The sequence below is a fragment of the Salmo salar genome, chromosome 09 (genome assembly GCF_965601325.2).
Source record: "Salmo salar chromosome 09, fSalSal1, whole genome shotgun sequence".
In the NCBI taxonomy this organism is placed as follows: domain Eukaryota; kingdom Metazoa; phylum Chordata; class Actinopteri; order Salmoniformes; family Salmonidae; genus Salmo; species Salmo salar.
This window is the reverse complement of record NC_138299.1, coordinates 26,388,719-26,414,536: the sequence shown is the minus strand read 5'-3', so window position 1 is coordinate 26,414,536 and position 25,818 is coordinate 26,388,719. Positions and strand designations below refer to the sequence as shown.

The following is a 25,818-nucleotide window of genomic DNA, read 5'->3' as shown; positions in this document are numbered from 1 at the left end:
ATGACAAGGGATAACTGACTGCTATTGGGTAGGCAGGGTTGAGTTGTTGTTAATTTTGCAGAGGTGGTATTTTAGCTTTGACACTCCAACAGCACCCTGGAGAGGCGCACTGGGAATGGACAAGCAAAATATTTTGCGCCCCTGCCTTTTACAAAGTGGGCACTGGTTATCACAGGGCGGCATCAGCGCTCACCTAAAAAACCCATATGCCACTGGTTGAGAGAAATTGTCACTGTTTTGGGGCAGAATTATGTGAGGTTTTATGTTTTGTTGTTGGAGGTGCGTCTTGTTCAGTTTAGCTCAGAAAATGTGGCAGCCTAATCCTGCCTAATGAGCGGGTCGGCCGTGGTCTTATGCAACCATACCAAACATAACATATCATACTGATGTGAGTATCCCGGATTTAAGTGTACTATGTTACGTCTAGTCTATGAGACCAGGCTGCCACGCGGGCCCACCCTGTCCTGCTGCAGCCTATAAATCGAAGAGCGATATGCAAACGTTTTCTGTCCTGTCGGGAGAGTAGATCTATTCCTTTCAGTTCACACATATTTTTCTATCTGGCTTCAGCAGGTAGGTCTTTACTGCATTCTTTCTTCTGCCTCTACATACTGAAAGTTTACTTATGATGTCAAATGTATTCATTTACAAAATATACTTAGCAATTATATATATGCCGACTGTATTTCTAACATTTTACCCAATTTTTGTTACGGGTAGACAGAGATAATGTGACATACAAACGACTTTAAATATTGTAGAGTACACGGCGGATTGTGGCCAGACCAAGACTCGAACCCTGGTCAAGCGATAGTCAAGCCAATACTTCAACCGTTATGCTAAGAGGTCCAAACCTCTTGCTGAGGTCGCTAGGTGTTGGGTAAATGTCGCTACAATATTTAACAATGCCGCAGATTGAACACAATCAGTTTCTAACACATTGCAAATGCAGTAAGTGACCATCTGTCTCTGACTGTCTCTCTGTAGCAATGAGGACCCTGCGGACCAGAAACACCTCAGGAATAGTATCCACTAAGCCAGAATCTCCAGTGGAACACAGTGGAAAGACATCATCAGCTGGAAGAAAGTTTAAACATTTTACACTGCCCCCTATCCTTAGACGGAATTCCAAGAGTAACAGCAACGTCTCCTTTCCAGATGTACCCAACACATCCAGTCTTATAGCCGCCCCCCCGAAGGGTGAGTGAAACCTACAATGAGTTCTCCCCTTCTCTATCTGTAATTCCATCTCTTTTTTAAACAGTTGTATTATTCCTATGTTATTATTCCTAGGTTATCATAGGTTATCATAAAAATCCCAGATATTAAATGTACATTTTTCGCATGACTAATTTATTTGTTTATATCACATCTGTAGATAGTTCTAACCAGTGATGTAAAAGTACTTTAAAGTACTACTTAAGTAGTTTTTTGGGGTAGCTGTACTTTACTTTACTATTTATATTTTTTGACAACTTTTACTTTTAATTCACTACATTCCTAAAGGAAATAATGTACTTTTTACTCCATACATTTTCCCTGACACCCAAAAGTACTTGTTACATGATGAATGCTTAGCAGGACAGGGAAATTGTCAAATTCACCTACTTATCAAGAATACAGGTGGTCATCCTTACTTACTAAATATAAATGCATTGTTTGTAAATAATGTTTGAGGGTTGGAGTGTATCTCTGACTATCTGTACAAATTTTAAAAACAAGAAAATGGAGCCATCTGCTTTGCTTAATATAAGGACTTTGAAATTATTTATGCTTTAACTTAAGTATATTTTAGCAATTACATTTACTTTTGATACTTAAGTATATTTAAAACCAAATACTTTTAGACTTTTAATCAAGTAGGTAAGTCTTTTGCTGGGTGACTTTCACTTTTACTTGAGTAACTTTATACACTGCTCAAAAAAATAAAGGGAACACTTAAACAACACAATGTAACTCCAAGTCAATCACACTTCTGTGAAATCAAACTGTCCACTTAGGAAGCAACACTGGTTGACAATAAATTTCACATGCTGTTGTGCAAATGGAATAGACAACAGGTGAAAATTATAGGTAATTAGCAAGACACCCCCAATAAAGGAGTGGTTCTGCAGGTGGGGACCAAAGACCACTTCTCAGTTCCTATGCTTCCTGGCTGATGTTTTGGTCACTTTTGAATGCTGGCGGTGCTTTCACTCTAGTGGTAGCATGAGACGGAGTCTACAACCCACACAAGTGGCTCAGGTAGTGCAGCTCATCCAGGATGGCACATCAATGCGAGCTGTGGCAAGAAGGTTTGCTGTGTCTGTCAGCGTAGTGTCCAGAGCATGGAGGCGCTACCAGGAGACAGGCCAGTACATCAGGAGACGTGGAGGAGGCCGTAGGAGGGCCACAACCCAGCAGAAGGACCGCTACCTCCGCCTTTGTGCAAGGAGGAGCAGGAGAAGCACTGCTAGAGCCCTGCAAAATGACCTCCAGCAGGCCACAAATGTGCATGTGTCTGCTCAAACGGTCAGAAACAGACTCCATGAGGGTGGTATGAGGGCCCGACGTCCACATGTGAGGGTTGTGCTTACGGCCCAACACCGTGCAGGATGTTTGGCATTTGCCAGAGAACACCAAGATTGGCAAATTCGCCACTGGCGCCCTGTGCTCTTCACAGATGAAAGCAGGTTCACACTGAGCACGTGGCAGACGTGACAGAGTCTGGAGACGCCGTGGAGAACGTTCTGCTGCCTGCAACATCCTCCAGCATGACCGGTTTGGCGGTGGGTCAGTCATGGTGTGGGGTGGCATTTCTTTGGGGGGCCGCACAGCCCTCCATGTGCTCGCCAGAGGTAGCCTGACTGCCATTAGGTACCGAGATGAGATCCTCAGACCCCTTGTGAGACCATATGCTGGTGCGGTTGGCCCTGGGTTCCTCCTAATGCAAGACAATGCTAGACCTCATGTGGCTGGAGTGTGTCAGCAGTTCCTGCAAGAGGAAGGCATTGATGCTATGGACTGGCCCGCCCGTTCCCCAGACCTGAATCCAATTGAGCACATCTGGGACATCATGTCTCGCTCCATCCACCAACGCCACGTTGCACCACAGACTTTCCAGGAGTTGGCGGATGCTTTAGTCCAGGTCTGGGAGGAGATCCCTCAGGAGACCATCCACCACCTCATCAGGAGCATGCCCAGGCGTTGTAGGGAGGTCATACAGGCACGTGGAGGCCACACACACTACTGTGCCTCATTTTGACTTGTTTTAATGACATTACATCAAAGTTGGATCAGCCTGTAGTGTGGTTTTCCACTTTAATTTTGAGTGTGACTCCAAATCCAGACCTCCATGGGTTGATAAATTGGATTTCCATTGATTATTTTTGTGTGATTTTGTTGTCAGCACATTCAACTATGTAAAGAAAAAAGTATTTAATAAGATTATTTCTTTCATTCAGATCTAGGATGTGTTGTTTAAGTGTTCCCTTTATTTTTTTGAGCAGTATATTAAGTGTCATGACTTGGCCTGTGGGTAAGGTTTATGACCCCCCCCATAAATACCTTTCTCCCTTCCCTCTCTCTTTGACTCCACTGAAGGACTCTTGAATAGCCTTTGTTAAACATAGAGAGTCTGGGAACATCAAACAAGTGGGGGGAAAGCAACCATATTTCGGTAATAGAACCAGTTGAAAATATGCGTTGGTACTCAATGAATATGTCAGTTCGGTTGTCATCTGAGACATTATGACTGATGACAGGATGACATAAACTGTATCTGGGAAAGTCTACACATTCTAGTTATCAGATTCACATGGAACTGTTGTGCAATTTAAATGTTTAAATATGACACTATTTGTGAAAAGATTAAATGTAATTTTAGCTTCCAAATGAGAGAATTGGGTTTTCATAAGGTTAGAGCCCTGCTCAATCAGTGGCCTGCCCCTGTGAAGAGACATGGGTTATAAACTATGAAACACACCCTTCTCTCCCTCCACTATATAAGCCCTTGACGAAAATGTAACCTCCTGTTCCGAGGACGATAGGACGACGGTCCATACGTTAAAAAGGACTAACATGTCAACTACAGAACTAAGCCAACCTCAGCGTGAGCTTTGGTTGTGAATGGTATGAACTTTGAACTCTTATTCACTAAAGAAGTGAGCCCTCCTAGCCGTTGAGTTAGCAACAGCAGCTGTAAACGTGGGCTAGGGAAGGACGGACGACGTATCCGGTCTAACACACAACGAAGATACTACAACGTATCCAATTTACCACCAGAGACATTCTTCCGAGGACAGGAAGATCTCTGTTGGCCAACACGGCCAGCATCTACGACCAACCTACCGAAGCGCAGCTCAGAGTAAATATTTATTGCATTTTCCTTTTCCAAATGGGCGGTAATTTAGAATGCATAAGATACTGTATTTACGATAGTACAGCTTCTCCCTTTGTTCCTCAGTCTTCCCGCTCTTTCATTTAAGCCCAACCCCCCTCTCTTTGAGTAACCAGCCGTCATACAGGTTCCGTCCACCAGGGACGTTTTCTGTATGACATAATTTGCATTCTGTGTATATGTAATTCTGTGTGATTAGTTAGGTATTTAGTAAATAAATAATTAAACCCAATTTTGTGTTGCTGATTCAACTTGTTAGCCAGGGTTCGTGAAGATAACCAAGAATTTACAACTTTCTGATGAGACTGAAATAAGGTGACGATTAATATTGACTGCTATTGATGTAAAATATTACTAGGTCTTTAACCTGTCTGGGCTAGGGGGCAGTATTTTCACGGCCGGATGAAAAACGTACCCAATTTAAACAGGTTACTACTCTGGCTCAGAAACTAGAATATGCATATTATTAGTAGATTTTGATAGAAAACACTCTGAAGTTTCTAAAACTGTTTGAATGGTGTCTGTGAGTATAACAGAACTCATATGGCAGGCAAAAACCTGAGAAAAAATCCAACCAGGAAGTGGATTGTAGTTTTTCAAGACTGGGCCTATTCAGTATACAGTGACTTAGGGTTCAATTTGCACTTCCTAAGGCTTCCACGAGATGTCAACAGTCTTTAGAATGTGTTTCAGGCTTTTGCAGTCAACAGAGAGCGAACAAGACCTCCTGGAGTCTGATGACCGAGAGAATGACAGGCCACAATTACGCGCGTTCACGTGAGGAGGTAGCTGTGTTCCATAACGTTTTTCAAGACATTGGAATCGTCCGGTTGGAATATTACTGAAGTTTTACGTTAAAAAGGCCCTAAAGATTGATGTTTTACAACGTTTGACATGTTTCAACGAACGTAAATATAACTTTTTATCGTGAAATTTTCGGCGCGCTTCCTAGATTTGGAGTAGCTTACTGAATGCGCAAACAACAAGGAGTTATTTGGACATAAATTATGGACTTTATCGAACAAAACAACATTTATTGTGGACCTGGAATTCCTGGAAGTGCCTTCTGATGAAGATCATCAAAGGTAAGTGAATATTTCTAATGCTATTTATGATTTTAGATGACTCCAAAATAGCAGGTATCTGTATTGCCTGGTGTATTTTTCTGAGCGCAGTTCTCAGATTATTGCAACGTGTGCTTTACCCGTGAAGATTTTTTGAAATCTGTCACAGCGGTTGCATAAAGGAGATGTTCATCTATAATTCTTTGAATAACAGTTTAACCTCTTACATCTAGACGTTCCGCTAGCGGAACACCTGCTCCAATAGCCAATGATGGGCGTGGCGCGAATTACAAATTCCTCAAAAATACAAAAACTTCAATTTTTCAAACATATGACTATTTTACACCATTTTAAAGACAAGACTCTCCTTTATCTAACCACACTGTCCGATTTGAAAAGGCTTTACAACGAAAGCAAAACATTAGATTATGTCAGCAGAGTACCCAGCCAGAAATAATCACACACCCATTTTTCAAGCTAGCATATAATGTCACATAAATCCAAACCACAGCTAAATGCAGCACTAACCTTTGATGATCTTCATCAGATGACACCCCTAGGACATTATGTTATACAATACATGCATGTTTTGTTCAATCAAGTTCATATTCATATCAAAAAACAGCTTTTTACATTAGCATGTGACGTTCAGAACTAGCATACCCCCCGCAAACTTCCGGTGAATTTACTAAATTACTCACGATAAACGTTCACAAAAAACATAACAATTATTTTAAGAATTATAGATACAGAACTCCTCTATGCACTCGCCATGTCCGATTTTAAAATAGCTTTTCGGTGAAAGCACATTTTGCAATATTCTCAGTAGATAGCCCAGCCATCACGGCTAGCCATTTAGACACCGACCAAGTTTAGCCCTGACCAAAGTCAGATTTACTATAAGAAAAATGTTATTACCTTTGCTGTCTTCGTCAGAATGCACTCCCAGGACTTCTACTTTAATAACAAATGTTGGTTTGGTTCAAAATAATCCATAGTTATATCGAAATAGCGGCGTTTTGTTCGTGCGTTCAAGACACTATCCGAATGGTAAAGAAGGGTTACGAGCACGGCGCATTTCGTGACAAAAAAATTCTAAATATTCCATTACCGTACTTCGAAGCATGTCAACCGCTGTTTAAAATCCATTTTTATGCTATTTTTCTCGTAAAAAAGCGATAATATTCCGACCAGGAGTCGTTGTATCCGTTCAAAGACGAAAGAATAAAAACATGGGGTCGTCTCATGCACGAGCCTGAGTCCCATTGTCCGCTGATAGACCACTTAGCAAATGCGCTAATGCTTTTCAGCCAGGGCCTGGAATTATGTCATTCAGCTTTTTGCCGCCTTCTGAGAGCCCATGGGAGCCATAGGAAGTGTCACGTAACAGCAGAGATAATCAAGAAGGACAAGATATGGTCAGAGAGGGCGCTTCCTGTTTGGAATCTTCTCAGGTTTTGGCCTGCGAAATGAGTTCTGTTATACTCACAGACACCATTCAAACAGTTTTAGAAACTTTAGGGTGTTTTCTATCCAAATCAAACAATTATATGCATATTCTAGTTACTGGGCAGGAGTAGTAACCAGATTAAATCGGGTACGTTTTTTATCCGGCCGTGCAAATAAAATTATTCGGAAGATAACAGCTCTATAAACATTCTTTCGTGGTGCCCCGACGTTGTAGTTAATTACATTTACATGATTAGCTTAATCAGGTAATATTAATTACAGAGAAAGGATTTTATAGAATAGCATGTCATATCACTTATTCCGGCATAGCCAAAGACACGACATAAGGTATCTATACTTTTACTCAAGTATGACAATTGGGTACTTTTTCCACCGCTGGTTCTAACACATGTCATACATTCGTACGTACATGTTTTATGGCAAATAGTTTAGACACTGTAAACACTACATTGTTTTTGTTGTCTTTTCCTTCAGAGTTGTTGACTTTTGAGCAGAACCTTGAGAGAAATCGCCTGTCTGCTGCTGGCCAACAGCTGATAGACAGAGAGGAGCGTCTATATGGACGGATCTCAGAAGTAGTTCAGCCGACCACAGAGAAGAAGGAGAAAGAGCAGCTCGCCAGAGATCGCAAAGGCCTCCTCAGCCACATAGACCTGGCTGTGAAGAGTTCTCTCAGTCCGGACGAAGACAGTCTGGAAGCTCTGAAGTCTGCAGTGAAGGCTATCCTACAGGAGGAGGAGCAGGATAGACGATGGCTGAAGCAGGAGAGTAAACGGCCTTCCTGGAGGCCCAGTGAGTGTAGACGTCACCACGACACTGTCATCCAGAGCCTGGTGGAGGAGTGTATGGTCAATGCCGAATTGCCCCCTGAAGAGAGCAACAAGCTACGCTCCTCCCTGCAGAGGGACATCTGTGGGAAGGGCAGACGCCTGCAGGAGGACCTGCTGAGGGTGGTGAAGGTTGTGAAGGGCTGTTACCCAAAGGACATGGATATCTGCAACCTCTATGGAAAAATGTACCACCAAGCCTTCAGTGCAGGGATGAGAAAGGTTGCAGAGTATGGGCTGGGCATGGTTGACTGTTCTTACCTCCTGCATTGGGTGAATGTTGCCTACCCAGAGTGAGTGATATCTTATTTTTGTTTGCTTATTCAAATACTATATAAGGAGGTTAGGAGATGTGACTGACTAACATAGTAACTCCTGGTTTTTGTTTTAGGATTCTACATAATCTGGAACTGATCAAGGCGATTAACTCTGAGGCGTTGGGAAAGCTGTTGACTGAAGAGTTAACAACACAACTGGAGAATCAATATCTTACTCACCAAGAGGTAAATATGATTTAAATAAAAATGTGTCCTGCAAATTGGAGGACAGCTTTCTGACCCATGTGTTTGTTTTCGAACAGAAACATATTAGCTTTACCCACCTAGATATGAATAATTGATTGTAGATCATAAAAAAGTTAAGTTTACAGTAATTATCCCAGAGATAAATATATCCCTTGTTAGATAATGCATTGTTTTGTTTATGCTCTATTTTCAGAAAGAGGTGCAGACATTGATCAACAAAGTGCTGAATGTAGAGGAGCAAGCCTGGAGGGAGGGATCTGTGCCAGAGCTCAGAGACAACTGTTACTTTAGCCCCTTGGCCATCGATGTCATTCAGGTAGACATCATATAGGAAATATTCGGCATCCTCATGCCTTTATTGCTCTTACTATTCAGTTAGTCACAAATTACGCTGTTTATTTCAACAGAGATTAATTTCAAATGGAAAGGTCACTTATTCTCCATCTTTAACCAACTCACTTTCTATTTCTCTGTCCCTTTAGTTTGTTAATGCTGCATTCGAATCAGTAGAGACAGTTTTGGGAGACACGTCCAAAGTCCAGATGATTGCGTGCCTGTTGAAGGACTTCTTGAATAGGTAATATGAACTTTTTGCAGGACAGAATTGCATGTTGTGAATCATGAAGTAACAGTGCATTGTGTTGTATTCTACTCCAAATACTATTAAATCAAGATGATCTATTAATAATGTACCAAATTACACACTTCCAGCTACAAGAAATTCCAGGAGAAAGTTCTCAAGGGATGCAACAATAGAAACAGCAGAACTGTGATAATGGCCAATCTTTCCTGTGTTGAACAATTTAGGTATGTTTTATTTTCTCTTTATGTGATGTGATGTCCAAATTGATAGGACCACCATGACATAATCTAGTCGTCTAATTTGATCAAATCAAACTTTATTTGTCACATGCGCCGAATACAACAAGTGTAGACATTACCGAGAAATGCTTATTTACAAGCCCTTAACCAACAGTGCAGTTCAAGAAGAGTTAAGAAAATATTTACCAAATAATTAAAAGTAACACAATAACATAACAATAACGAGACTATAATACAAGGGATACCGATACCGAGTCAGTGTGCGGCGGTACAGGTTAGTTGAGGTAATTGTACATGTAGGCAAGGGTGAAGTGACTATCAATAGATAATAAACAGCGAGTAGCAGCAGTGTACAAAACAAATGGAGGGGGTGGGGTCAATGTAATAGTCCGGTGGCATTTTTATTAATTGTCCAGCAGTCTTATGGCTTGGGGGTAGAAGCTGTTAAGCAGCCTTTTAGTCCTAGACTTGGCACTCCGGTACCGCTTGCCATGCAGTAGCAGAAAAAACAGTCTATGACTGGAGTGACTGGAGTCTCTGACAATTTTATGGGCTTTCCTCTGACACCGCCTATTATATAGGTCCTGGATGGCAGGAAGCTTGGCCCCAGTGATGTACTGGGCCGTACGCACTACCCTCTGTAGCGCCTTACAGTCAGATGTCGAGTAGTTGCCATACCAGGCGGTAATGCAACCAGTCATGATGCTCTTGACGGTGCAGCTGTAGAACATTTTGAGGATCTAGGGACCCATGCCAAATCTTTTCAGTCTCCTGAGGGGGGAAAAAGTTTTGTCGTGCCCTCTTCACGACTGTCTTGGTGTGTTTGGACCATGATAGTTTGTTGGTGATGTGGACACCAAGGAACTTGAAACTCTCGACCCGTTCCACTACAGCCCCGTTGATGTTAATGGGGGCCTGTTCGGCTCGCCTTTTCCTGTAGTCTGCGATCTGCTCCTTTGTCTTGCTCACATTGAGAGAGAGGTTGTTGTCCTGGCACCACACTGCCAGTTCTCTGACCTCCTCCCTATAGGCTGTCTCATCGTTGTCGATGATCAGGCCTACCACTTGTGTGGTCAGCAAACTTAATGATGGTGTTGGGGTCGTGTTTGGCCACGCTGTCGTGGGTGAACAGGGAATACAGGAGGGGACTAAGTACACACCCCTGAGGGGCCCCAGTGTTGAGGATCAGAGTGGCAGACGTGTTGTTGCCTACCCTTATCACCTGGGGGCGGCCCGTCAGGAAGTCCAGGATCCAGTTGCAGAAGAAGGTGTTTAGTCCCAGGGTCCTTAGCTTAGTGATGAGCTTTGTGGGCACTATGGTGTTGAACGCTGAGCTGTAGTCAATGAACAGCATTCTCACATAGATGTTCCTTTTGTCCAGGTGGGAAAGGGCAGTGTGGAGTGCGATTGAGATTGCGTCACCTTTGGGAGCGGTATGTGAATTGGAGTGGGTCTAGGGTATCCGGGAGGATGCTGTTGATGTGAGCCAGCTGTTATTGACAAAGACACACCCCCACCCCAGATAAAAAAAAACACCTTAAGGAAAAGCGGGGACTGTGAAGCAACACAAACATTTGCACAGACACATGCATATACACACATACGATAACATACGCACTACACATGGATTTAATAATGTAGATATGTGGTAGTGGTGGAGTAGGGGCCTGAGGGCACACAGTGTGTTGTGAATGTATTGCAACGTTTTAAAATTGTATGAACTGCCTTAATTTTGCTGGACCCCAGGAAGAGTAGCTAATGGGAATCCATAATAAATACAAATACCCCTAGTCTTTCCAGACGTATCATCTCTGTTCTGCCGGTGCATGGAAAATCCCGCTAGCTCTATATTATGTGTCTTCGTTCAGCCACGACTCAGTGAAACATAAGATATTACAGTTCTTAATGTTCCGTTGGTAGGGTAATCGTAGGTCATCAATTTTATTTTCCAATGATTGCATGTTAGCAAGTAGAACAGAAGGCAGTGGGAGTTTACTCGCTCGCCTACGGAATCTCAGAAGGCAGCCCGACCTGCATCCTCTTTTCCTCTGTGTTTTCTTCACGCAAATGACGGGGATTTGGGCCTGTTCACGGGAGAGCAGTATATCTTTCTCGTCGGTCTCGTTAAAGGAAAAAGCTTCTTCCAGTTCGTGGTGAGTAATTGCTGTTCTGATGTCCAGAAGTTATTTTCGCTCCTAAGATACGGTAGCAGTAACATTATGTACAAAATACATTTTAAAAATAAGTTACAAACAACGCAAAAAAGCAAACAAAATAGCACAATTGGTCAGGAGCATGTAAAACATCAGCCATTCTCTTAAGCGCCATCTTATTAAGCCATTTTACCTGTATGATTCCACACAGGGACTATATTGTGAAGAAAGCAGATCTCTTCCCAGTGGATATAAAGGAATGCTGTTTGTCCATAGTAGCTGATATGAAAAATTGTGGCTACAGATCTTTAACAAGCCCCATACACAAGGACCTCAAGGTATTGCTGACTTACACATCTAAAATCCAGGCTTTGTGAAAAGTTTGACTTTACATCTGAGGAAAGGAAGTAATATAAAGTGGAATGTACCTACTAGCCTGTCATTGGTCTTGATATTGATCTGTTGTCTATCTGCCTCCTCCTCTCTAAACACACACACACACAGTCTCAGTACAGCAGTCTGGGAACGCCCATATGGTTGGAGAAGAAACAGGTGTTTGAGAAGCTGTTGGAAGGAATTAACAAACACACCCAGGATGTTAGGGGCTTGACTGACTCCTGCCATCAGGTAAATTGATTGACAAATCGATTGAAAGATGGAATGGCTGATTTATTGATAGATTGAGAAGTTGATTGAATGGATGGTTATGCAGGAGCTGCTGGGCCAGCTGCACTTGGAGGTGACAACAGAGTACGTGAGAAGGCTACTGAAGAGGAAGATCAAGCTGAGAGACAAAGCGATGCAGGAGCAGGCGGCCAGGTCGGTGTGTGAGGATGGCCAGAGACTAAACAAACTGTTCACTGAAGCGGTGAGAATACGCACATGCACACGCACACACACACACACACACACACACACACACACACACACACACACACACACACACACACACACACACACACACACACACACACACACACACACACACACAGGAAGTAACATTTTGACTGTTTTCACAGGGTTCCAGGGAGGAGTGGCTGAGTGACATTCTGGCCAGGATTGCTGAAGTGCTGAAACTCCAAGACATTTCTTCCATACAGCTGGAAATAGTAACTCTGAGTCAAGCTTACCCTGATCTCAGGTTGAACTTTCATACTACTTACTCACATAACTGTTATTGCACAAGACTGTAGCTATGTGATTTTGTATCTCCTTTGCATACTATGTAGTGATGGCTGATATTGATACAGAAATAATTCAGGTTATAATGCTAAATTCAGTTAAAGTTCATTGCACAAGGCCAATAACACACTGCAGATGATTCTGTGTTTGCATTGAACAATCAATGAGCTCACCCTTTTCCCCTTTGACCCGCAGTGACGTCCAGGTGACCGCCCTGCTTAGCCTCAAGTCCAACCTTTCTGCCTCAGCTGTGAAGAGGATAAAGAAGACCCTCCTGGACATCCAGGACACCACCAGCTCCCAGGATGGCCCATCCTTTTTCTCCAAGGTATAGGGTTTCACTAGCGTTTTGGTCTTAATTTAATGTTAGGGTTAGGCATGAGGTTAGCAGTGTGGTTAGGGTTAAGGCTAGAGTTTTAAAATCATATTTTAACAAGAGAAATTGTAGAAATGGGTGTGATTTATGACTTTGTGGCAACTAGTGACGACAGGTCAAATGATTGTTGAACACTCTTGAGTCAAGTCTGTAGTGTTAACCATGCAATGATAAGCTGTACTGTATAAGATTGTTGCAAAATAGCTTGTCTTTTGTGTATGGGAATTCTTAAAGGGACTTATTTCACATTGCTGTACCTTATGAGCTTTTGAGGGTGCTGTGAAAAGTAGACATTTGTTATATTGTATAAAAGGGTTCTTTTAGGTTAGTGCAGTTTTTTCCTCAATGAGAATACTGTGTTCTTAATGCTTCTTATAGATTTGTATGTTGTATTTTGCATGTTGAATTATTTACGTAATAAAAAGGACTATGCATTACGTCTGTAAGGCACCTCAATATAGTTCTCTGTCATTTCTTCTTCATGGACTCAAGAAGTACGAGTTTATTGAGTGTTTTCTTCCTTACTCAAGGATTTCCCTCAAATTGGTTAGTCAACCATTCTAAGTCATTGTTACTATTTTGGCAACGACAAGGGGAAGTATACACACTAAGTACTTGTCTAGCCGACTGTGATTTGTTTTGTGTATCAGTTCCAGGTAAACGCTCACTTTACCAGTAAGCTACCTATTACTTTGGAAAGAGGAAGGAAACGGCAACAGGATAGGCTGCCAATACTTCCACGTTAATGTCTCTAGCTCCCCTGGAAGACTGTCAGTGTTTTGATAATATGTTGTGATAAGGATTTAAGGGGAAACACCAGACATTGATGATAATATCCCCTGGGATACTATTGAGGAAGCATGTACAGCATTAACAGCATTGTTAACAGTTTTTCAAGTGAGTCAGGCTGCCAGTTCTTCCAGGTTAATGTCTCTAGCTCCCCTGGAAGACTGTCAGTGTTTTGATAATAGGGTGTGATAAGGATTTAAGGGGAAACACCATACCTTAATGATAATATCCCCTGGGATTCAATTGAAGAAGCATGCAGTTGGTGGATTGTCCATTGAAAAAGATAAGCTAAATTCCATCCTATGTCTCTAATGGGGCCATCCAAAACGCATTCAAATTGAGTTACTGAATGTGTTGTGAATTACTATAAGTTTTGGAATTTACAATATTAGATAACTACTCCCACAAGCCAAGCAGACTGTTCGGGGCTTCTCCTTCTCGGGAGAAGAGCAATGACCAATAGCCTTACTGCCTATCTCCATCTACAGGGTGCTATTGGTTATACACTCACTGAACATGAACAAGTCATTCCACAAGGCATGTTTTAGGATTAAAACCACTTGACCTCAAAATGAAAAACTTGATCTGTTATCCAATTTCAGATATGTCCTACTATTATTTATCTTTAATACATAAAAAATAACAGAGTACCTTTACATATTTTGTAAACTTTTAAACAGAGCTCCAAATATTGTGCGGTCGGTTGCGAACTTGAAGGTCATGTTTAGTGCCGTCATCCGCCTGAGACGTCCCACTCTCAGCAACAGAGAAGACAGCCATACCAGGTTCCAGACCTTGTTTGGTACAGGTAAATCAGGTACACCTCCTAGCTTGCCTCCAGCACCTCCCGGGTCTGTGTCCGTGACAGGCCTCCCTTTCAACACAGCAGGGCTGGTAGGTGCTCCGTACTACAACGAGATAAACATTGATCAATACATAATACTGTATATATCAAGCATGTACTCAAGCGAATCTCTATGTAATAAATCATGCAGACCTTGGAAACCCTGTGGTATACTCAGTGTAAGGAGGGGCTGTTTTAACTTGTACTGGAGCAGTCCCTCGGTATCTCACTGACTGTTATCTTGAGACTTTCAACATCGCTGCTCTCCAGCACTTCTCTCACTTTCAGCTGTATGAGGTTCCACTGTTCAACATGATTCTGAATTTTGGCCATTTTCTGAGATGAACCAGCTGTATCTGATCAGATAGAGAGAATAAATGTATAGTAACTGGTGTACAGGTCTAGCTCTCACCAGCCCTGGGAATATGGAGTAAAGGAGCTCGGCATCACGCGTCATTCTTTTGCCCACGTTAATCCCATCTCTCCACCAGCTTCCCATGGTTGCTCTGCACCAGGTGTTGGAGGTACAGGGGGGCGATGCGCTGATAGGCTTTGTTAATCACAATCTGCAGAGAGAAAGGAGAAAGATGTATAATACAATATTCCCAACAGAACAAGAGACAAGTGTTGAGTACCTGACTTTACAGTTTTGTTATAATTGCAATAGTAATGCTCTCACACCAGATGTGAACAGTAAACACACCTTTTGCATGTCCTGGTCTTTGGGAAGGTTCTGGGAACATTTCTTCAATCTCTTTCATTTGATTTTCCATTTGTTCATCCTCTCTTTTGAAATACTTCTTCAAGGAAATCTGGGGATCATAAAACATTGTACATCGTCCAGTTTCTCTTAATGTTTTCAATATCATTAAATAAGAAATTACGATGACAATATTAATGTGTTTCTAGGATGTTCAAGAGTGCACATTGAAAGTGGGGAATTTGTTGATTTTTAACAGAGGCTAACTGCTAATTGCTATATCATTTATTTGCAGCTGGGGGGGAAATGCACCTGTGCAAATTGAATTGGTCTTTCCAGAAGAAACTTAAAAGCAAAAGCTTCCATCCCCTTAAGTGTTGAAATGGTTTTAACACAGTCAAAACTTGTTATCTCTGGCAATCGTTGGAACATACAGCCTGCAAAAGAAACATAATAATTTATAATCATAATGATGACCATGATCCAACAGTGATACATGAGATTTGATTTTATGTCATGCTCATTGTAATGGAATAAACTATCATTACTGATTGCAAACAGCATAAGAAGAATAGAGAAACTCACTTGAGTTCATTGCAGGTGTTGAAAGTCTTGAAGAAGTGCATTGTACCAGACATGCCCATTCTTGCTTGTTTCTGAAGGTGTTTATTTTCAACATTGACATACCTGCACAGTTTAGCACATTCATTCAACATTGTGCCTGGTCAAACAGTTATAGACCATGAAACAGTTGTGGGACTAAGAAAAAGCGAGACCTACCTTTTTATGAAGTCCTGTAGCTCTTGCCAACAGACTATATGTGCCATGAGCATCAGAGTTTGGCTCATCATCTTTGCTCTTTGGACCACAGAACTGATGCACTACGCAGAGGAAGAAAAGAGACATGGAGAGAAATGTCTTAGTATAGACTTACAGGGATACACTGTATAATCTCTGTGCACATCCCTGCTGGTTGAAGTACCTGAATGACATCCAGATACAGGTGGATGAAGGCATCTTCCCCAGAGAGACACACCTCTCTACCTGACTATTCACAGATGTCATCCTGCGGTGGGTCAGAAAGAAAGAGAGAGAGACTCAGAAGGTGTACTGATAGACCGAAATGAGTTAAATATTATATTCACAGGAACTGCTTGGATTATTATCACAAATATATGTTTAAAAATCGATACATGTTAGAAATCTAACCCTCAAGAAGTAGGACACCTGTACTGATTTGTTTGTTTTGAGATGACATTAACGACCCTATACGTGATTCACCTGGACAGTGGCCAGTAGTTGCCTCTCACCCTGTGGGAACCAGTCTGTCAGAAGGAGAAGGTCAACTGCTTGGAGAGCCTCAGGTCAGGGTGTCCTAGCAGCTCCATTGTTACACTGAGTACCTGTGTAGAACACAGTAAAGACCTCCTTTATTTTACCAGGCAAGTCAGTTAAGAACAAATTCTTATTTACAATGACAGCCTACCCATGAACTGCCTTATTCAGGGGCAGAACAACAGATGCTTACCTTGCCAGCACAGGGATTTGATCCAGCAACCTTTTGGTTACAGGCCCAACACTCTAACCACTAGGCTACCTGCTGCCCCATTGTGTAAATAAGCTGAAAGATCTGGTGTACACAATCAAACGTACACAGATGATAGCAAGCAATCCAATGCCTCAGCAACTCAGCCTCTTTGAGCAGGGGTATTAACCTCAGAAGCTCCCCCAGCATAGTTCTCTGCACCTCCTTTAGGTAGCACTTCAGTTGATTCATAGTGTCCTCTGCTGGCAGTTTAGGGAAGTGTTTGTCCACAGACGCCTCCATACGGTGAAAGTATCTTTGGAGCAAGTTTTCTGAGTCTGTATCGTCCTTCTTCTGAGTCTCACTGAACAAAAAACAAATTACCATTATTATACCATACATGTACTCTAAGTTGATTCAATATAAATTGAATACTGATTGCTTTGGTCATAATACATTACATTAAAATAATTAATTGATCCCAAGAAATGTAGACATATCTTCTTGCTTTTGGAACAAACATGATGAATGACAAACAATAGGTAGACCATAGTAAGAATCTGGATCTCACCATCTGCATGTAGTGTACTGTTCTTCATCAGACGATTCTCATCCTTCCTCCTTACCTTTTCTGGTCATCAAGATTAATCTCTTCACGGTTCTCTTTTGGGTTGATTGTCTGACACACCGATTGCCACAAAAAGTACCAATGCTGAACTCAACTGGTCCTCAGTCAGAATCCAAGTAGGTAGATATTATGATGTAATATCTTGAGGGGATGGAGCAGGTGCATGTACAGTAGTACAGATGAGGGATACTGTAAGTCACAGTTTGTCAGCCAACCACCAATGTCCATACAAGAGGCTGTCTGCCGAACTATGTACAGTAGAGCTGGAGCAGGGAATTTACCCCTTTTCCCATTAGCGACACTCCACAGTCATGGTGTTGCTTTCAGTTTCTGTGGCTGCATTGTACTGGATGCCTGCCTATATAACATTACATTTTGTAACAATAGACTCATTGTGAGGACTGTTTTTTTTACAATAATCCTGTTAATAGTTAATAGGAGTAACTGATGATAGGACACAATACATTTAAAATGTGTTTGAAAGATAAACATGCTGGAGGTTATTTATTTTTATTTAATTAGGCAAATCAGTTAAGAACAAACACTTATTTACAACAACAGCCTACCCCGGCAACACTGGACCCATTGTACACCACCCTATTGTACTCCCAATCACAGTCAGATGTGATACAGCCTGGATTCAAACCAGAGACTGTAGTGACAACTCTTGCACTGAGATGCAGTGCCTTAGACCACTGAGCCACACGGGAGCCCATTACAGTGTAGAACTTTCCTATATGGGTGAACACCGTCTACCCTTTTGAATTTTTCCCAAACTTTCCTAGGTCTGGAAAAAATTCAAGGAGTGGGGGAATATTTACAACTGCTCTACCTGGTTGTTCCATTCCACACTCATACAACCAAATTCCCAAACATTCCTCCTGGGATTATTGCTATCCACTCATAACTGGCCCTGACATGCTGGTGGCCTGGTTTCATAGAGAGAGAAAAAGAAGAGGAAAAGTTAATATATTTGTGTCTGCCACAGTAGAAATATATTGATTGACTGAGAAATATAGTACCAAACCAAAGGCTATTTGTTTTACAACAGCTAACCAGAGATGGTGTTGGCAGTGGGTGTGGTAGTGGTTGTGTATCAGGATAAAGGGAATTTTCCCAAGTGAGCTCGAAACGTTTCCTTATTGTTAACATGACAATCATGATTATTCAAAGCTGAACTAATGATGATGCAATCATTTTATCAGTACCAGAGAGGAAGGTGCTCCGCGTTAAACAAATGGGGGCAAGAAATGTGATTTGTTTTGCTCACAAGAAAAGGGCACCATTGAAAGGAGTGATTACTGGCGTAGCGGTAAATGTAAAAGTTGACCAACTGAACGGGAAGATTCCCAGTGTTTGTGATGCTCATCGTTTGGTGCGACACAGACAGGGTGGCGTGAGTTGGTGAAACAGAAAAGTAATTGTCTGTTCTTTTGAGTTTTGATGTTGATTCTTTGCCTGACAAAGTGATGTTAGGATATATAAGTTATCCTGTACGAGCTTTTGTGCCGAATACATTACGTTGTTACAGGTGTCAAGCTTATGGGCATGTGACAGCAGTGTGTAGGAGGGAGGTTCCTTGGTGTGAGAAGTGTGCAGAAGGGCATGAGACAAAGGAATGTGTAGCATTGGGGAAAGTAGCGGTATGTGTTAATTGTAGGGGTGTCCATGGGGCTGGGGATCAGAAATGTCCCGTGCGAGAGAGGCAGGTTGAGGTTTCCAGGGTTAGAATAGTTCAGAAGTTGTCATATGCGGAGGCAGTGAAGAAAGTAGAGGAAGACGGGTCAAGGGGGAGGGATCCTAAGAGGAGTGGTGTGAGTAGTAGATCTGTACCAGTACAGGGCAACAAGTAATATATGTTTCAGTAAGATTGGATTTTTTGCATTTATAGTAATGGTTATCAACTGTACTGCAAGGTTGGAACGTAAGTTGCAGAAAATTGAGGTTGTAGTGTCAGCTGCAGAGAGGTATTTGGGTGTTCGAGACTTGACATCAGAAGAGTTCCAGGGTGTGTTAAGTGGTGTTGTCCCATCCTTATAGATTTAAATAGTGGAGTAGGGGGGGTGTTCTTTTTTTGTGAGTACAGTGTTAGATGTTAGGGTTTTTGTTTATTTATTTCTTCAAGCAAAGTATAAGGGAGTTGTACTACAGTCTAGTAGTAGGTGGCGGTAATGCAACATTTATTGGGTGCCAACCGCCGTTAAACTTAATCGAAGAAGAAGTTCACGTTTTGGCTACAGAATAATCATCCTGTCTGAGAGAACGTTCGAGAGGTAGCGAAGCAATTTTACTATCGTCCATCTGATAGCGAGGTGTCTAGCTAGCTAACTAATAATTGTTGTATGATATAGCTGGATTGAGTCCATGTTATATTTAGCCAAAGCTAGCTATCTAACGTTAGCGCGAGTGTATCAAAACGTGTTTAGCTAGCTAACGTTAGTCGCTGTATCTAACTAGTTTCTGCTGACTAACTCTTTATTTTTTTCTTAGACACCCCAACTCTGACGGCGTCCCGAATATTTTCACAACAGGGGCAAGAATCTGCTAGATCGTTTATCACCTCCGAAATTCTGCCACCTTGCATCATTGAATTACAATCCCAGCAACACACCAGCTATTGGCAGCAGCAGTACTAGGCAACACTTCACTGTGCCTCTTGGACGACCATCGTTGTTTATGTCTTTGTTTTACGAAAACGGTGAGTGCATAATGACCAGCTATAGACATATGCAGCTGTCGTAAATATATACGCTTTGTTTTTGTTGTATGTATATTTCGATGTAGCTACTTTTTATAGTGAAATTCGTGGCGTAGTTATGTCTCCGCTAAATAAGAATATCAAAATGGCGTCTCCCATCACCCCTGCCATCTGATAAATCATGACGCACTCTGCAGCGCTAACTTACCTAGATTCATCAGTCTGGCTTCCCGGTTGCTAATCAACCCGACCTCGTTTGTATATCGAAGTGAAAGAATGCGTATACCTACATGTATTAACGTTAGACACGTTTGCTGTGTTTTAGTTCACGGTAAAGCGAGATCAGTTGACTATCTGTTAGTTAGTGCATACGTTTTCGTACTGCACTCAACCCAGGCGTTGCAAGCGCCACCAACTGAGCCACACGGGGTCTCATAATTGAGTTTGACAATGTCAGTGGCGATATTTCACGAGAGCCACACTAACTTGACACATTGGGTGGGTAGCTAGCTAGCAACATACCCAACAACTATACATACAGGTTGTAACTAAAAGGTAAAGTCAGATAATTATATAGGCTACTTAGGTAGTCAATAAAAGCCATTGCCATCTAGGAAGTTATCAAAATCTATGGAACTAGAGTTGATGTCCATGCCTTTCTCCCCTCTTTTCAGAGCTGTTGCGCAGCTGTTGGAACCTGTGTGGAGGAAACCTAGTCTACGATCAAGGCGCTTGCGGCCACAGTGGCAAACAATTTTTCATGTCAGAGACTGAGCACGCTTGCAGTCGTTTATGTCATCCCCTCTTTTCCAGACAGAAGATCCCAAAAAATCCCCATTCAAGATCTTTTTATCTTACTGATAGTGCTAGTAGCCAGTCAAAATGTCGGTCAACGTCAACCGCAGCGTGGCAGACCAGTTCTATCGCTACAAGATGCCCCGTCTGATTGCTAAGGTGATTATCTGGTATAATATTGTCACGATCCTGTCAGGAAAATAGCATCGTCATTACACATTCTTGATATTTGCATCCTTGGTCAGTTATGTTTTCCAATGAAATGTGCAGGACTCAATGGTGGTCCATGTACAAAATTATTCTGTTAAGTTATTTATGGTTTTTGTGGTTTGATTTGTGTCCAGGTTGAGGGCAAGGGAAATGGAATCAAGACGGTCATTGTCAACATGACTGATGTTGCAAAGGCACTGAGTCGGCCTCCAACATGTAAGTTGACCTCCCCACTACCATAGTGTTGATTCTAAAGTGGTTACGTTGACTTGCACCATACATTGATATGTTACCTTCACTTCACTAAATGTTAGGTATCTGTTGTGTGCATAACCATCCATTAGCTTAGTGGATGTTGATTGCAACTCATATCCTCTTTGCAGATCCGACCAAGTTTTTTGGTTGTGAGCTTGGTGCGCAGACCCAGTTTGATGCAAAGAATGACCGCTTCATCGTCAACGGATCCCATGAGGCGAACAAGTTGCAGGACATGCTTGACATATTTATCCGTAAATTTGTGCTGTGTCCTGAGTGTGATAACCCTGAAACTGATTTGGTAAATATTTGATCAACATTTTTTGTCCTTTGTTATTTCCTGGTAGTGTTTCTTCCTTTTTTTAATCATGTCTTTTAATTCACTCCCAGTGTAGTGTATGTCCTTTCTGAGGCGTGTAGATAGAATAAAGCCCCGGTCATGTTTTTATGTAGTTTTATTTGACATCCTGCCAACCATTTCTGCCTTTCTGGGTCCTGCTTGTGCATGCCCCAGCCATTTGGGATCTCATCTGCTACATCATACACAGCAATGAGAGATAAAGTGGCTTTTTTTCCTGCAATGTAGTTATGGTCTGTTTTGGGTATGTGATTGCTTGTCTATTATGGGTGGTATAAAGGGTGATTATGATAAGTTGGTTGACCTTTCATTGCAGCATATCAATCCTAAGAAACAAACCATTGGTAACTCCTGTAAGGCCTGTGGGTATCGTGGCATGTTAGACACTCGACACAAGCTCTGCACGTTTATCCTCAAAAACCCACCAGGTAAGCACACAATAAGAATTTGCCCATGACCGGTTTGTTTTTCTTATCTTAAAGTCAAGTCTGATAAGTGGCCTGTTGAGTGACAAAGCACCAAGGGCTTTTTTCAACAGAAAACGAACCTGGATCTGTGAAGGAGAAGAAGGAGAAGAAGAACCGTAAGAAGGACAAGGAAAATGGCTCTGGCAGCGTAGAGGCTGGGAATCATAACGACATAGATGCCCCTGATGCTGTGGTGAGTATCCTCATTAATGTGTGCAAGCCATGTCAGTTTAAGTTTTTAATGCTAGTGGTTGAAAAGGGGGAACCAACCTCTTATCACCCCCCTCCATGCTGTCATTGTTCTGAAGGACTAGTCTCTCAGTAACCCAAGCCTGTCTGTCTAGCAGCTATTGATCCCTTGAGAACGTGTGTTGTGTATCAGGACGGTGACGATGATGACGAGGATTGGGCAGAGGAGACCACGGAGGAGGCACAGAGAAGAAGAATGGAGGAGATTAGTGCCCATGCCAAAAACCTGACCCTCAGTGAGGACCTGGAGAAGACCCTGGAGGAGAGGGTCAACATATTCTATAACTTTGTCAAAGTAAGTTGTGCCTGAAATCAATTACAAGGGCAATGAAGGTCGGTGATCCATTGTGAAAATATCTCATTGATATAGGGGTACAATGAGAGTGAATGTTTTATGATGGCGACCTAGAAGTTTTGACTGGCCTTAAGTCATTTTTTTCCCTATTCAACACAGCGCAATCTGTGTTTCTTGGCTGCTTAGGGGCTATTTTGAAAATCATGTTAAAAGCTTTCTCACTGGTTACTTTCTCCAGCAAAAAAGGGAGGATGGCGCTATTGATGCAGCTGATAAGGAGATCTTGGCAGAGGCAGAGCGTCTGGATGTGACGGCCATGGGACCGCTGATCCTAAGCGAACTACTGTTTGACGAAAACATCCGTGACCAGATAAAGAAATACAAACGCCATTTCCTTCGCGTGAGTCTTCAAACCTCCATTGTTACATTTGACCTCTGTCATAACCTCTTACCACTGTGGTAATGTGTTCAAGAGGGGACAAAGTTGACCAAAACCTTGCCAAATTGATTGTGGTTTTGTTACTCCTTGTCTTTAGTTCTGTGTGAATAATAAGAAGGCCCAGAAATACCTCCTGGGAGGATTTGAGTGCCTGGTAAAGCTGCACCAAGCCCAGCTGCTGCCCCGTGTGCCTGTCATACTCAAAGACCTGTATGATGCTGACCTAGTGGAGGAGGATGTCATACTGTCCTGGGCAGAGAAGGTGTGTGGTTAAACTTGTACATGCTCTCACACACGGTTCAATACAGCTGCATGTCAGACTGACCACCTTAATACCTAGTTTCTTGTCAAATATAACTTTTTGTCATGAAAATTTGTTTGCTCCTTCTCCGTGAGTGTCATTGCTCATTACTTTATATATTTCAGGTGTCTAAGAAATATGTCTCTAAGGAACTTGCCAAAGAGATCCATGCGAAGGCAGCTCCTTTCATCAAGTGGCTGAAGGAGGCAGAGGAAGAGAGCGAGGGCAGTGAGGAAGAAGAGGCAGAGGATGAAAATGTGGAGGTACTGGTCAGACTGTCCACTGATATTTTCATAGCTTGCACAGTTTATACTTTGTGGTTTGAGTTGGGCTACTAGGATATGCTTAGTGAACACCGGCCAAACCTGGACGACGCTGGGCCAATTGTGCGCCACCCTATGAGACTCCCAATCACGGCCGGTTGTGATACAGTCTGGATTCAAACCAGGGTGTCTGTAGTGATGCCTCTAGCACTGAGATGCAGTGCCTTAGACCGCTGCGCCACTCGACTGATGAGTTGTTGAGAGAGATTGATGATTGTTAGACTTCAGTGCTGCTTTTGACATTAACAATCGTAGTCTGCTGATGTGAAAAACGCACGTTTTGGCTTTACACCCCCTGCTATATTGTGGATAAAGATTTTCTTGTAACAGAACAGAGGGTGTTCTTTAATGGAAGCCTCCAACATAATCCAGGTAGAATCAGGAATTCCCCAAGGTAGCTGTCCAGGCCTCTTACTTTTTAATATCTTTACTAATGACATGCCACGGGCCTTGAGTAAAGCCAGTGTGTGTATGTATGCGGATGACTCAACACTATACACTAGTCAGCTACTACAGCGACTGAAATGACTGCAACACTTAACAAAGAGCTGCAGTTAGTTTCAGAGTGGGTAGCAAGGAATAAGTTAGCCCTAAATATTTCCAAAACTTAAAGCATTGTATTTGGGACAAAACATTCACTAAACCTCAACTAATTCTTGCAATAAATGTAGAAATTGAGCAAGTTGACTTATGGTCAAAACATGTTGATACAACAGTAGGTAAAATAGGGAAAAGTCTGTCCATAATAAAGTGCTACTCTGCCTTTCTAACAACTATCAACAAGGCAGGGCCTACAGGCTCTAGTTTTGTCACACCTGGACTACTGTTCAGTCGTGTGGTCAGGTGCCACAGAGGGACCTTGTAAAATTACAATTGGTTCAGAACAGGGCACCACGGGTGGCCCTTAAATGTACACTGAGCGTTAACATTAATATGCATGTAAATCTCTCATAGCTCAAAGTGGAGGAGAGATTGACTTCATCACTACTTGTTTTTGTAAGAAGTGTTGACAGGTTGAATGCACCGAGCTGTCTGTCTAAACTACTAGCACACAGCTCGGACACCCACGCATACCCCACAAGATATGCCACCAAAGGTCTCTTCACAATCCCCAAGTCCAGAACAGACTATGGGAGGCGCACAGTATTACATAGAGCCATGGCTACATGGAACTCTATTCCACATCAGATAAAATTAAATGATAATTCCCGAGTGGCGCAGCGGTCTAAGGCACTGCTTTGCAGTGCTTGAGGCGTCGCTACAGACCCAGGTTCAATCCCAGGCTGTGTCACTACCGACCGTGACCGGGAGACCTGTGAGGCGGTGCACAATTGGCCTAGCGTCGTCCAGGTTAGGAAAGGTTTGGCTGGCCGGGATTTCATTTTCTCATCGCGCTCTAGTGACTCCTTGTGGTGGGCCGGGCACCTGCAAGCTGACCATGATCGTCAGTTGTACGGTGTTTCATCAGACACATTGGTGCTGCTGGCTTCCGGGTTAAGCAAGCAGTGCGGCTTGGCAGGGTCGTGTTTCGGAGGACGCATGGCTCTCGACCTTTGCCTGTCCCGAGTCTGTAGGGGAGTTGAAGGGATGGGACAAGACTAACTACCATTTTTGGATATCACAAAATTGTGGAGATAAAGGTTTGAGTTTTGATGCCAGTATAACGCACAAATGAACTCTTATTTTCCATCCTGCTCTCTCCTCAGGTTGTATATGATTCTTCTGCTCGGGAACTGAAAGTGGAGACCGTAAAACCGGACAAGCCTGACGAGGAAGAGGACTACTTTGATATTGATGCAATTTAAACAAGGAGGCCATTTTGAGAAGTTGTTGAATCACATTTTCTCATCCTGCCAAATTGCCAGCCAGCCCTACTCTCCTTTTCCCACAACCTCACTGCTTTTGTTAACATAGCGCTATTAGTCACTGCACATTAACTCTGTAATTTAAGACATTCGATTTATGCGATATTGGTGTATTTTGGGGATTTACTTGACTGCACATTAATTTTTGTAGGTTTTGTGTTGTATTTTTTCCAGTCATTAAATGTTTTGCTATCCACAACTGTTATATTTTTGTTCAATTTAGTTACAGATAAACAACCTTTGGTTAATTGTTAGATGGGATTCTTGAACTTGTCTGAGAT

General features: G+C 42.4%; 2 protein-coding genes across 5 annotated transcripts; both read left to right on the top strand.

Annotated features, from left to right (window-relative positions):
- Positions 1–453: 453 nt before the first annotated feature.
- LOC106610954 (tumor necrosis factor alpha-induced protein 2) lies at positions 454–13,252 on the top strand. Of its 2 annotated transcripts, XM_082955689.1 has the most exons (13): positions 472–573; positions 762–880; positions 988–1,200; positions 7,387–8,032; positions 8,131–8,242; positions 8,457–8,579; positions 8,746–8,840; positions 8,975–9,070; positions 11,450–11,576; positions 11,743–11,865; positions 11,951–12,106; positions 12,258–12,379; positions 12,616–13,252. In XM_082955689.1, exons 3-13 carry the CDS (start codon positions 990–992, stop codon positions 12,752–12,754), a joined length of 1,950 nt encoding a protein of 649 aa, XP_082811815.1. In that variant the 5' UTR covers positions 472–573; positions 762–880; positions 988–989; the 3' UTR covers positions 12,755–13,252. The 2 variants fall into 2 exon arrangements, with proteins under 2 accessions (XP_014066141.1, XP_082811815.1); XM_014210666.3 differs by lacking the exon at positions 762–880 and having other exon boundaries at positions 454–573.
- A 6,146-nt stretch (positions 13,253–19,398) lies between these two features.
- Positions 19,399–25,736, top strand: LOC106610956 (eukaryotic translation initiation factor 5). Of its 3 annotated transcripts, none has more exons than XM_014210684.3 (12): positions 19,399–19,555; positions 19,773–19,980; positions 20,655–20,934; positions 21,120–21,201; positions 21,369–21,541; positions 21,915–22,026; positions 22,137–22,258; positions 22,448–22,609; positions 22,848–23,009; positions 23,146–23,310; positions 23,475–23,612; positions 25,379–25,736. In XM_014210684.3, the coding sequence occupies exons 3-12, from the start codon at positions 20,863–20,865 to the stop codon at positions 25,475–25,477; spliced, it is 1,287 nt and encodes a 428-aa protein (XP_014066159.1). In that variant the 5' UTR covers positions 19,399–19,555; positions 19,773–19,980; positions 20,655–20,862; the 3' UTR covers positions 25,478–25,736. The 3 variants fall into 3 exon arrangements, with proteins under 3 accessions (XP_014066159.1, XP_014066157.1, XP_082811814.1); XM_014210682.3 differs by having other exon boundaries at positions 22,122–22,258; XM_082955688.1 differs by lacking the exon at positions 19,399–19,555 and having other exon boundaries at positions 19,566–19,980; positions 22,122–22,258.
- Positions 25,737–25,818: the final 82 nt, after the last annotated feature.